Source organism: Cucumis sativus, chromosome 4 (assembly GCF_000004075.3).
Source record: "Cucumis sativus cultivar 9930 chromosome 4, Cucumber_9930_V3, whole genome shotgun sequence".
Classification (NCBI taxonomy): Eukaryota; Viridiplantae; Streptophyta; class Magnoliopsida; order Cucurbitales; family Cucurbitaceae; genus Cucumis; species Cucumis sativus.
This window is the reverse complement of record NC_026658.2, coordinates 16,972,629-16,986,029: the sequence shown is the minus strand read 5'-3', so window position 1 is coordinate 16,986,029 and position 13,401 is coordinate 16,972,629. Positions and strand designations below refer to the sequence as shown.

Genomic DNA, 13,401 nt, shown 5'->3' with positions numbered 1-13,401 from the left:
ACGTGGCGTATGACCCACCTTAGTAAGGTTAGCACGCGATAAGGCCCCAGCCCATGCATGTGTGGCCAACCCCATCGACCATGTCTATGGGCACCGTTGGGCTATTTTTAAGTTGTTTTGGGTTGTTGTGATATTTTTTGGAAAATTTAAGGGAAGCTTTTTATATCTTCATGTTCAAGTGAATAATTAAGGGTTAATTATGGATTTTTCAGATCAAGGAAACTTAAGAGGAATCTCACGACCAAGGCTTTATTCAAGTGTTGTGTGTAACACATTGATTTCTAAAAGTATTTATTAAACATGATTTCAAGTTACACGAGCAATAGCTTATGAAATGTGAACATGTTTTCTATTACTGTTCAAGTTGTAATTTATGATAAATGTTTTATGAACTGATATTCAAGTTATCTAGGTTAGAAATATTTCATGATCAAGGCCAAAGAAAATATTTCTACATTTTAAATGTTTTCTCCATACCCAAAAATTTCATGAGACCTATTGTATACATGCGGTTAACTCCATATTGATGGTAGGATTGACGAGCCTATAGTTTATGGGCCATTTGAAAGGGTATATTTTTATGCCTTAAAGGAGGGGACAACTTCCCAATGACTTTTCCATCTTCGGACGAAGAGGTAAATACTATTCATGGCTATGGAAGACTGTCTTCAAAAATAAAAATCTTCAATATTTCAAGTATCATGTTGTGAAATGATTGTTTACTAATAAATGTTATTCAAGCATTTGTTTTATATAAACCTGTTTATGAAAACCTATTTCCTAAAATCGTTGCTCACTAAGTCTTTCGACTTACTCTTTCAAAATGTTTTCCCTCTTCCCATGTATAGATTGTGAAACTCTTCATGCTAAACATATTGTTGCCAGGACAATTTAGTTTCAATCCTGGAAGGAATTGTTTTGCTAAAAGTATTACTATTTCACTATGTTTAACAAAGATTATTTTCCATGTTTTATTTTCATAAAAAGGCATTTCAAACAGGTTGCTTTATGTTTTCAAAGTATTTCAAAGTTTTAAGATTTCTGCTGAAAAATATTTTTATCTTTTAATGTTTAAAAGTCTTTCGTTGTTTAAATGTTTCAAGCCTTCAAGTCATGGGTCAGTTTAAGTTGTTCTGAAGGCGAATGGCTTCAGTTAACATCACGTCGTATCTCAGGCCTAGCTAGCAGGTGATTAGGTCAAGGTGTGATAGTTTGGTATCAAAGCAATAAAGTTCCTAGGGAACGGAGTAGTAAAAGTCGAAGTTTGTTTAAAGAGTCTAATACCACTTGGTACCCGAGCAATAGTTATTTTCTTGAGAATAGAAAAATAGATTTTAAACAAAATTTAAAAAATGCATAAATGTAGATTGGCTGGCAAAGTATGTAAGCAGCAACCCGAGACACAATCTTGCCCAAAATCTATGTAAGTATTTCTCTGTTATTATTTCAAGCTAAGAAAAGAAAAATGCTTATAACTCACAGATCTATGGAAAACAAAAATGTAAGAGGACAACTAGAACTTTGAAATATATCTGACTGAAACTGAGGAATGGATGCATAGGTGCGAGAGTGCTTTGAAATAATTAGTTGTGATGGTGATATAAAAGTGACATTAATTGAGTCTATGCTTATTGACGATGCGAAAGAATGGTGGTTTACATTGAGGGAAAAATTGACTGAAAAAACCAGACAGGATTGGGAATGAAGGGATAAAAGCCTTAGGCAACAAAAGATTTTACATAATCATTCCTCAAATTAATTTGAGAATCCGAAAATATCAATCAAAATAATATAGAAACTAATTTTCTTATTATAACTTAAAGGCTAAGCATGTTTTCTAATTATAGATTAGAGAAAGAAACAAAAACTCCAAATTGAGATACCACCCGTCAAAGACCTTTCTATCATCTAGGATCATATTGGTTTGTGAGAATCAATTAGGATGAGAAAAAGTTTAGAGAGAAACTATTTTTGCAGAGAGCAAATGCATTGGCTTAATTAAGAAAATTTGTTTTTTTTTAATATTTATAGCTCCCTTTCCTTGAGTGAATACGAGAGAATTATGATATTCTATTAATTTAAAAAATATTAAATTAATAGAACTTCAAATTAACTAATTAATTAATTAAATCATATTTAATTAATATTTCATTTAAATCATATTTAAATTAATATCTCTCCAATATCTTATAGTTTTAAATTAATTTAATTAAATTAAATCAAATTAAACTATTAATTAATTAATAGCTAAATTAAATATCTTATATTTAACTTAAATTAAATTTGAATCATATTCAAATATAAATTTCTCTCACAACCAATATTAAATTTTAATATGAGTCCAATTCACATTGAATTAATATTTGAACTATATCTAGATGACTTGACTTATAATACTTATAGGACTTCTCGTTTAAGGACAACAACCTCTTGACGCCTAATGTACGATTTGTTCACCTTTTGAGATACAGATGTTGGAAGTTACCTTGTCAAGGTGAAGTTTGTTGACAAACTCCTTACGCGCATTAGCTCTATCTTTGCTACTTACCCTCTCGGGTAGCTGGTGATTGACACTGGCCGCCAAATGATGAATATAGCTCAACTAATGCGACAAGGTTTTATAAGCTAGACATTTTATCAAGAACCTATCACAACTTTAACTACTGATAACACATTGACATGTGAGAAGTCAAGAAATGCTGGATTGAAGAGAATGAAAATACATAATATATGTATAAAGAATAAAGGCCTTTGGTGGTCACTGTACAATATGAACAACATATATTACAATGAAATGTAAGAATGAGGAGAATAGAGAATGGAAACATATTACAAGTTAGGGGAGAACGGAGGAACGATTCTTCTCTTGCTTGAGCTCTCAGCTCTCTAACTGGCCTATTTAGGCCTCTTATGGTCCATTCAGACCTCATTTTCTAGTTTGAAGGAGATGACTTTATATAGGCAACATTTGAGATGGAAACTTCTGTTCTTTTGAACTTGTCAACGCCATCCACCGAAAAGTGTGTGTTACACGTCACATAAGCTCCAACTACCACTCTTTGTCATCCAGTGACCCTTCCTTGCCTGATAGCGTTGTTCCTCACCTGGAAATGTTAGTCACCAAATGAGTTTCCTATCACGTAGTTCTTGCGCGAGATGTTTCCTGCGGTTCACTAATTTCCTTCTTCGTTCATTATCCTGCGTTTAGACATTAAAATCACATAAAATAGGCATGATATTTATGTAAAAGTGTATTTTCAAATACTTATGCATTTACAACACAAGTTATGCGTTCTGATCATCTTCTTATGCGTTTTGACCTTATTATTCTAATAAAAAAAGCTGTAATAACGGGTATTGATATACTTTATCACCCCATGCTAATATTATATTTCATCCACACTTAGACTACTTCCTACACCTATAAGCCATCAACAAAATCTCTTTATCTTCTTCGATACTTAACTAATTCTACTAATAAGTGATATAACAACAATACTAAACAAACTTCAACAACAATACTTTAATAAGAGATAGCAAGATTAAGGTTTACATTATGGATCTTAAAATTATGTTTGAAAAAGATTTTTTTTTTCAAATATAGCAAAATAAATTAAAATATTTGTAAATTTAATAAAATATTACTCATAAATGTTGAAATATATTGATAGATTACTATCATCTATCACCCATAGATACTGATAGATGTTGATTAATACTTATCAATTAACATCTATCAACAATAAATTATAAAATTATTTTTAGAATTTTTACAATTTAGAACTAAGTTTTTTAAAAAGAAAATTTGATGATGTGAATTTCATTATTTTTAAAAGAGTAAGAAGTTAAATCCATATAAAATTGAAAAGAAATTATATTTGTTTGGGGTTGTAAGAAGATATAGGAAGACGAGAAGGAAGAGGTGAGAGGAAACGTTGAAGCGATGAAAAAGTTGAGTCAGAGCAACGGCTAGTTTTATTCAACATTCTGATTCCATCTCAACGTCCCCACCACTTGTCGCCAAAACTTTGACCCTTACTTTCTTTTTCTCTTTTCCTTTTTTCTTTTTCAAATCCAAATTGTTTTTTTATTCAAATTTATTTATACATCTCTTTCTTTTGTGCATTTTCAAATCCAATTTTTTATTTTTAATTTATTACATCAACTTCACTGTTTTACCTTTTTTTTTTAATTCGTAAAATTATTATGAAAGGTCAAATTTTTATTCATTCCTTTAACAAAATTGACTTAAGTTTAGGTTACATTTGCCCATTTATAAATTAGCCCTAAATTTATAAAGTTTTAACCACCTATTAAATATTGTTTTAAAGTTTAGGGACTAAATAAACAGAAAACTTAAATATTTTAGCATTAAATTTTTGTATAACCCTTCTATATTTTAGTGCTATTGTTACTAGATTAAAATATTGTTTTATTATGTATTGCATAACTCATCTAATTTTATTTTGTATACTTAAAATGAATTATTTCAAGTCCGTTTCTTCCTAAGAATAATAATTTTTTTAAATATATATAAGAAAAAGATTTCAAATTCCATTAGTTAGCTACTAACAAACAATAAATTGTACATGAAATTTCGATGTTACGTTGTTATTTATCATTGATAGATTTGAAAACAGTAAATAAATAAACTAATCAAAGCAATAGAGACTTATTCTTTATATGTATATAACAAGGGAAATTGTAAAAAATAGAATATTTGATAAAATATTATAAAAATATCACGTCTAATAAATTTTGTTAATTTAGTAATTTTGTTTTATGGAGTGTAAATAGTTTTTCAATATTTTTTATTCTTTTAAAAATTTATAAAACATATAAATGGTCTCAAAGTAGATGAAAAATGATATTTAAGTATTATTTTTAAATAAAATTATACAAACCACCACTCTTGAATGAGTTTGTTATAGTTACACACATTAGCTTTTATTACTAGCACATTTTTTTTAGAAAACTCGTAAATTTATTTTTCTTGGGGTAAATCAAAATTCTTTCTAAATTTAAAAAACTCTTTGAATGAAATTTCTCTGTCTCTCTTGGCCGAGTGCATAATCGAGAGAGTGTGTTTTTCATTAAAAATTTGAAATTGGGGTTAGCTCTTCTCGGACCAAATTTTCCATGAGAGTCCTTGTTGGGATTTATGTGTTCTAAAATCTTATTTGATCTGAGATCATAAAATAACCTTGGATTTTTCCAATTATACACAAATTAATATTGCATAAATAAAAATTAAACTAATCAACTAATAAATTATGATAATTTAGAACACATAAATCCCAACAGGGTGATACTTTAAATCATACTCTTCTCAAAGCATTTAGGTTAACTGTTTCTGGGCCATCGTGGCCTTGAGATGCACCAAATTGAAAATTTTAAGCAATTATGCCAATTATCCCGAGCCAAAGTTGCTTCGAGATGGCCCCGAGCTAAAAAATATAAGCATTATATAATATGATATCGGGCTCTGGTTGTCCCGAGATGGCCTCAGGCTAAAAAACATAAGCTAGTCGTATGATCTTGGACTAAGTTTATCTTGAGATGTCCACATGTTTAAAAACATAAGCAATTATGTCATTGATCCCAGTCCAAAGTTGTCCCGAGATGGCCCCGAGCTAAACAACATCAGCATTGTATAATATGATTTCAGTCTAAGGTTGCCTCGGGATGTCTCCGGGTTTAAAAACATAAGCTAAAATGGAAACTAAAAACTAAGACCTAGACACCTTTTAGTTGTTTTTTAAGAAAATATCTTAGCCATAAATTAAAGAAAATGACCAATATGGAAGTTCCTCCATCACTCGACCAAGAGAGACCGAGATAAATCCTTCCAAGAGTTCTTTAAATTTTGGAATAATCTTGGGATTGATCTCAACTAAGATTGATCCCGAGAAAAACAAAATTACGAGCTTTCTAAAACTGTGCTACTTTTAAAATATAAAACTAAAGATATACTAGTTTTGTAAATAAAATTTTGATCAATCACACCTTGATTTATTTACAATTACATCCCTAAACTTTTAGTTTTATGGATTAGCCCCATTCATTTGTTAATTGTCCCATTCAACCATATGTTAATATTGATATCAATATATCTGTAATAAAATAAATTATATTGATATTATAACATCAATGCTTTAATAATTGATTTCATGCTTCTCAATGGTGATGTCAAACTAGTAAATTTATGACGTGTTAATATTTTTATTATGTAATCTACATGAAAACTTTATATATCTTTATTTCTTATTTTCAATTTTGCTCTTCCATTTTACTTCAATTTTTTTTTATCAATTTAATTTCCTTTTAAACTTTATAACCAAAAAATAAAAATTGAATTAGCAAATATTTATTATTATTTTATTCAAAATATTCATAGCAAGGTTGAAAGTCTCTTTTATAAACTCATGAGTTTTGACCTTAAGAACACCTAAGTTTTGGAAGGGATGAGAAGATAGGCAAATGTAAGTTTGCCAATTGATATTTTTGATACACTTTGACAAGTTTTACTATATTTTTAATTTTTTGTAAAATGTTGCTATATATGCTAATATTTTAAATCATTTCAATTTTATCGTGACTTTTGTTAATTTTCTTTATAAAATTTAAATTCTATTGGATGTTATTTTTTAAGAAAATCAGAATATATATATATATATATATGCTAATAAACAAAGGTAAATATAAAGTTTTAACCAATTGCATTGGTAGATTGATAAAAGTTATAAGTTTGATATGTAATTATAAGCAATCATAAATAATAATTATAATAATTAAGTTTATATCATACTTGTTTTATTATTTATGAAAATAATAAAAAAAAATAAAATTCAATTTTTACAATATAGCTAAACTAATTTGGATATGGAAATTTTCAAATAATAATAATAATAATAAAAAAAGTTGAAATGTGTGATGATAACAAATGTGATAGTTGAGGATGGTTTGGGGAATTATTTATTATTGTATTTCTTTTTAAAATTTTGTTGGGCGGATGACTGTGGATTTGAATTTAGAGGGGGCCAAAATAAAATTCACATGCACAATAGAACTTATTGCTATATTGTGATATTATTATTATTTTTTACAAAGTAAAATTTAGTGAGGGGAAATAGCAATCCATGAAAATTAGAAAGAAAATAAATAAGAGAGACTTTAAAGACTTAATTAAAACAGGTTGGTTGTAAGTACAATAATTTGACCTTGGAACACAAACGGTTCAATTATTTCATTTTTGTTTGTAGTTTTTGAAAATTAGAATGATTTGCATTTTTCATTTTTTTTTTGGTAAAATAGTTAAACCATTGATTTCTTCACAATTTTAAGGATGATTTTCATCTTTTTAAAATAAAAATAGTTGAGTTATTAGTTTTTTTGTTTTTTTTAAAGAAAAATGATTGTAAATGATAAAACTATTAAAAATATATTTTAAATTATTTTAAAATTAATGAACATTTAGTCATAACAAAAACTAAATCATTATCCAACCACACTTCACAACTTTTACAAAAGGTTCTTTCAATACGTTTTTCTGTTTGTTAAAATGAGTGATTTGGTGATGTGGAAATGGATGGTTTATTAGACTAATGAATGAATGATGATTTGAGAGAAGTTAATTGAATAACAGTAAATGAACCCAAAATAAAAGAGTAGGCAAATAATAATAATAATAAAGCAATAGGGAATTAAATTTAATAGAGTGGTCCATAAAATATATAGATATATATCTTTTTATTTTCTATTCTTTGCAAATCTAAATTTTTTTCAAAATTTTTGAATGTTAAGTTTAAACTTATAATAAACATCACTTGTGTTTTAAATTTGAAAAACACTTACAAAATATAGAAAATAAAATGTATATGATTGAATTGTATCTCCAACTGCCCTTTTTGAACCAATTTAATAACACTATCAAAGATTGATTTGAGTTGATACTGAGATTGTGAAGAAATTTTTTTTGTGACAATATTTATAGAGTAAGAAAATGAAATTAAAAATCTTGAATTGATAATACAAATTGAGGACAGCTAACATGTTGGAAAAAAGAAAACATTGTTTATTTCCACTAATATATATTTTAATTTATTACATCAATTTTTTTATAATAAAAATTTATAATCCATAAATAAATATTCAAACGCTCCCCTCTAAATCCTCAATCAATCATTTCAAGGAAAAGAGAAGCTTTTTTCTTTTCTCTCAATACTCTCATCGTCTCTGTTTCCTCCCATTCTTCTTCTTTCTTAGTTTGGTTCCTGAGAATAATCAGAGCCACGGAGAGTTTTCAAAGGTAGTCTTTTCCTCATCTGGGTTTTCATTTTTCTCACTTTAACGCCAACCCCTTTTGATTCGTTTCTGACTTTTGTTTTTCTCACTCTAATCATGTTTCTGCTCACAATCTCATTTCGATAATCTTCTTTTCCATCTCTTTACTTACTAATTGCTTGATTCCTTTCCGATTAGGATAAATGGGGCTTCTTGTTCTTGTTACTTTATTTTGAATGTGTAAATGGGGATGAGGGATTTTGGAGAATTAGGGTTTTTCTTGATTGTTCTTACCCTCGATTGGAACATTTGTTTCTATCAGGGTTTGTTCTTCCGATTTTGAAGTTTGCGAATTTGGAGTTAGTCTTAGCAATCACTGCACTTCTTTTTCAGTATTTTTATTAATTAAAAGCCGCGGCATCTGATTCGTGTATCGCTTCCATGAATTGCGGCTCCGAGACACTGCTTTACGGGAATAAAGAGTTCTAACAATGCTTTAGTTTCCCTGTGAAACTTCACTTTTGGGGTTTTAGTAACCCGAAGTGTTTTCTGAAATTAAATGCTTTTTGTTTCTGATGTTTGATTTTGGAGCTCTATTCGTATATTCTTGCTTCGTGTCTTGTTAACTTTGAATGCTTTGAAAAGTATGCTCAAATCAGTGGTGATTGCTTGCTATTGATTTCAAGGTTTGTTGCCTGTGTTTATTTTTTAGTATGAGTAACGCTTTTCCTTTTTGTTCTTCATCTTGGTGACGTGACCTTTGTAGGATTATGCTTAACATCTAGACCATAGAAGCTTAAAGACCTGGGAATGTGGAAGCTGTTAATAATTTGACTTTTTTATTTAAGAGTTCTGATGTTGAAATCAACAGTTATTTGGTATAGTGTCTGGCATCTATGCTGGTCAATGTCTGTGGGTCCATCAGAAAATGGTAATGTCTAGGATTGAATCCTTAACTGAATGCCCATCTTAGTTGTGACCTCTCCTCTCGTCTACTGAAATTGTTGCAACCTAAACCTGCAGTTATGCAATGAGTGGCAACATATGCTGTTTGGTATGTGTGGCAAATGTACCAGTACCAAGTTACTAACTATTGTTGTTTTATGTTTCTGCTTGGGATGTGTTAGAATACCTTTGTACAAAGGTGGTATAGGATCTTAAATTTGGACAACCTACATGCATATTACTCTTGTCATGTTGCTGGGTGGATCCCTTCTGAATTTGTTCAATCAATTGTGTCAATTCTTCAATGTCCTTGATTTGCTGCATCCCAAAAGCATAGGTGTCCTGGGGAAGATTTAGGTCACAAGTCATGTACATTTCTCTTGAAATTGGGCAGAAGCTTGACTAAGGCTGCAATGAGCATTCTAAAGATTTTACTCTGGCACCTATTTAGTACTGCACCTTTAAGTTTTATTAAAGGTTTTGATGTTTCATGACCCTAGAGATATTTGTTGTTCCTTTGCAAAGCAACATGAATTGAGTACAGATGCCCTATTCTTATGTTCTGAATGTATCTCAACTTACATCAATAATATACTAAAGTCTGACTTCATTTTTCAATTTGTATGTTAAACTTCCAATTCAATGTGCAGGTTCTTCTTTGCCTCTGGATTGCTTACACTCACCAAGTGGAAGTTTTTCAGTCCAGTTTCTGTTGATTGTTGAAAAAAGTTATTCAATTTTGCAGTTGTGTAGAAGTGCTCTGTTTTCCCCCACTGGATATGGTAATTCTTGGCCTATTGCACATCACATCATATACTTTAATGACCCACCCTGGAGACTGGAGAGGTATACTTGTGTACAGAGGGATGTGGTTATGCTATCAGTTTGAAGGTGTACTTGTGAACAATTTTTAGTTAGATTTCCTGAGCATGGAAGTCTGTTGGCGAGGGAGAGAATAAAGACGATACAGGAGAGAGGGCGAAGGACTCAGGCTTGTAGTTGACAGACCATGCCTCCACTCCAAAAGATTTAGAACTCTGTATATAACTTTTTGAATGCATTACGTTCCCTTTAACTTCGGCTTCAGGAGTGACTGGGTGTAAAAGAAACAGTTAGGAAGAATATATTTTCACACCTTTATCTCCTGGTTTGCTTACTCGATTTTATGAATGGTTTTGATGTAGAATATGTTTAATTAAGATACAAACAGCTAATGATGCTTTGATGCTCGGATGAAAAACAGTTTCTCATTCTGTCTACTGCTGTACCCCATTAATGGTGCATACCTTTCAATTTGATTCAGGCCACTAATGAAAATCTTCCACCAAATGTTATTAAGCAACTTGCAAAGGAGTTGAAGAGCCTTGATGAATCCCCCCCTGAAGGCATAAAAGTAGTTGTTAACGATGATGACTTCTCAACAATATTTGCTGATATTGAAGGCCCAGGTATGTCATTTATCCCTTTTTTAAATGAAGTTCATCTTGTTGACATGGAGCTCACTTTTCTTACTGCATTGTGATTGTTTCACTTGCAGTGGGGACTCCCTACGAAAATGGTCTCTTCCGCATGAAGTTGATATTGTCCCGTGATTTCCCATGTTCTCCTCCCAAAGGTTTGCTCTGATAATGATTTGGTATAATTTGTGAATTAACAGCTTTAGCCTATAGCTGAATTCAATTTGTGGACCATATTTATCTGAGGATCTAATCTGTATGATTAGACGATAAATTGAATTTATACTTCTCCTAGATCCTATTACCTCATCTTTTATTAATTTCTTTATAGGTTACTTCCTTACAAAGATCTTTCATCCGAACATTGCAACCAATGGCGAGATTTGTGTCAACACTTTAAAGAAGGATTGGAATCCAAGCCTCGGACTGCGACATGTTTTAACTGTAATTACTTTTTCAAATTTGTGGCCACTATCATGTTTCTTGCCTGATATCCTCATTGACTGAAGAGAACTGTTTTTACAAATGCTTTAGTACATTGAATTCAGTTTAATATGTTTTGTTCGTTTCAGAATCTAAATAGGTGTTATGTTGAACAGGTTGTTAGGTGTCTACTGATTGAACCATTTCCAGAATCAGCTTTGAATGAACAAGCTGGCAAGATGCTGCTTGAAAATTATGATGAGTATGCCAGACATGCCAGGTTAGTCAGGCCCCTCTCCAAATTATCTGTTTTATCAATATAAGGTGATAGGAAACGCTGGAATGGTTATTATTGTTTATTTAGATAGAATTCAGTTGATTTTACTGGTGCACTCATTTGATGTTTTGGAAACGATTTTATTGTTCGACTCTATTTTTGAAATTTATGTTGGTTTCCACCCAATTTTGTTATTCTTAGTATGGTTTTTAATTTGAACGCGAAGCTTACTTTATTTTTCAACACCCATGTGATGTTGGACCCAATAGTAACTATTCAAACTGAGATTGAACTTGCTCGACTATTGAAACGGCTAAAAGTCCTTTCAAAATATTCGACGTCTAAAGCATTATGTGAAAAATTTTAGAATCCCTGGAAACCGTGCAAGAGCACTTAAGAAGAGGAGGCTTCTGTTGGCAGTGATTTTATTGTTTGACTCTATTTTTGAAATTTATGTTGGTTTCCACCCAATTTTCTTATTCTCAGTATGGTCTTTAATTTGAACGCTAAGGTTAATTTATTTTCAAAAACCAAAATTGAAATAACTATTGAACCAAATCTGTCTGCTTTGTCACATCCACTCCTTTGTTCTATATTTGTTATTAAACATTTAATTTTCTAGTAAATTGTAACGTCATCCTTTAAAAGATAAAAACGATGGTATGATCAAAATAACAAGCAGCCAACTTTCGTTTTGCTTTCCCAGGCTCTATACAGGAATCCATGCAAAACCAAAGCCAAAATTCAAGACTGGAGCCATCTCTGAGTCAACAACCGCCCTCAATGTCGACCCAACGAATGCATCAGCACTTAGTACAGATCTGAAAAATGCATCTGCCACGGCATTGCCTTTGGTATGTCCAACTGCCAATTCTATTACCGTAGTGAGAAGTGGGCAGGAGCAGCAGCAGCCAAATGTTGTTACAGCACTAGCCTCGGAATCTGGAGTCGGAGGCTCCGGTGTGGGTGAAGCACCAGCAGCAATGGTGAAGAAGGAAAGTGGACACTTAAAAATGCAGCAGGTTGGGAAGAAGAAGATAGATGCAAGAAAGAAAAGCTTGAAGAGATTGTGATGTTTTGTTATTTTGAATTGAATTAAAAAATGGATGGTCAATTAATGGCGCAGGGCTTTATTAAGGTTAGCTCTCTTGTTCGATAAAAAGAAGGGAGCTTAGAAGAAAAAAAAAATTAAGAATTTAGAATGGAGAGTTAAAACAGAAGTGTTATGCTGTGCAACCAACGTGTAAGGAACACACTTTCATCAGCTGAATCACTCATGGAGTCGACTTCTTTCTTCAACATTTCCTTTTCCAGTTTTTAAAAATGTTGCATAAATTTCGCTTAGGTTTTCCTTAAATTACTATGGTCTTGAAAATACAATTTGATCATGGTCTTAATAACAATTTGTTTAATTGTTTTCTTAGGCTTTGGAATTGAAATGTATTATTGAAGAATACTAAAAATCTAAAGTGCATCAAGATTTAATCCATTTTAAATAAAATAGGTAAGGTTCAAAATTCTCACACTAAACCTGAATTTTAAATAACTTGGTTAAACTACAAACAAACCATTTTAAATAAAACAACATAGTATCATAGAAGTTACACCCGTTTCATTTGCAAAATCCAAAAATCCATTAGCAACTCATTTATTCGCAAAATCCATTAGCGCTTCTAATCTCAAATTCCAAAACCATGTGTTGAGAGTTTGCTTTCTATTGCCTTTTTTTTCTCCCCTTTCGTAGGGTATGACTTTTCAGCATATGGATTCTTATGATTTTGAATAATAAGAAAAATATTAACAAAATATAATTGTTCATCCGTATCAATTTGAACTGTGTTACAAACATAAATGTTTATCAATACGAACCATGTTAGACCTACAATATGAGTCTATTGTAATAACAGTCTATCATGGTCTTTCACCCAGAAAGAACATAGTGTGCATTATTTGTTATTGCAATACACTAGTCAATCAATACTGAGGGGGAGATGGTAATTTCAGTGATCTAAACAC

At 30.9% G+C, this 13,401-nt stretch overlaps 1 protein-coding gene across 1 annotated transcript; it reads left to right on the top strand.

Annotated features, from left to right (window-relative positions):
* Positions 1–8,155: 8,155 nt before the first annotated feature.
* On the top strand, positions 8,156–12,709 carry LOC101205676 (ubiquitin-conjugating enzyme E2 22). Its single transcript, XM_004142606.3, has 7 exons — positions 8,156–8,308; positions 9,879–10,010; positions 10,532–10,676; positions 10,766–10,843; positions 11,017–11,129; positions 11,285–11,388; positions 12,092–12,709. Exons 2-7 carry the CDS (start codon positions 10,008–10,010, stop codon positions 12,456–12,458), a joined length of 810 nt encoding a protein of 269 aa, XP_004142654.1. The 5' UTR covers positions 8,156–8,308; positions 9,879–10,007; the 3' UTR covers positions 12,459–12,709.
* Positions 12,710–13,401: the final 692 nt, after the last annotated feature.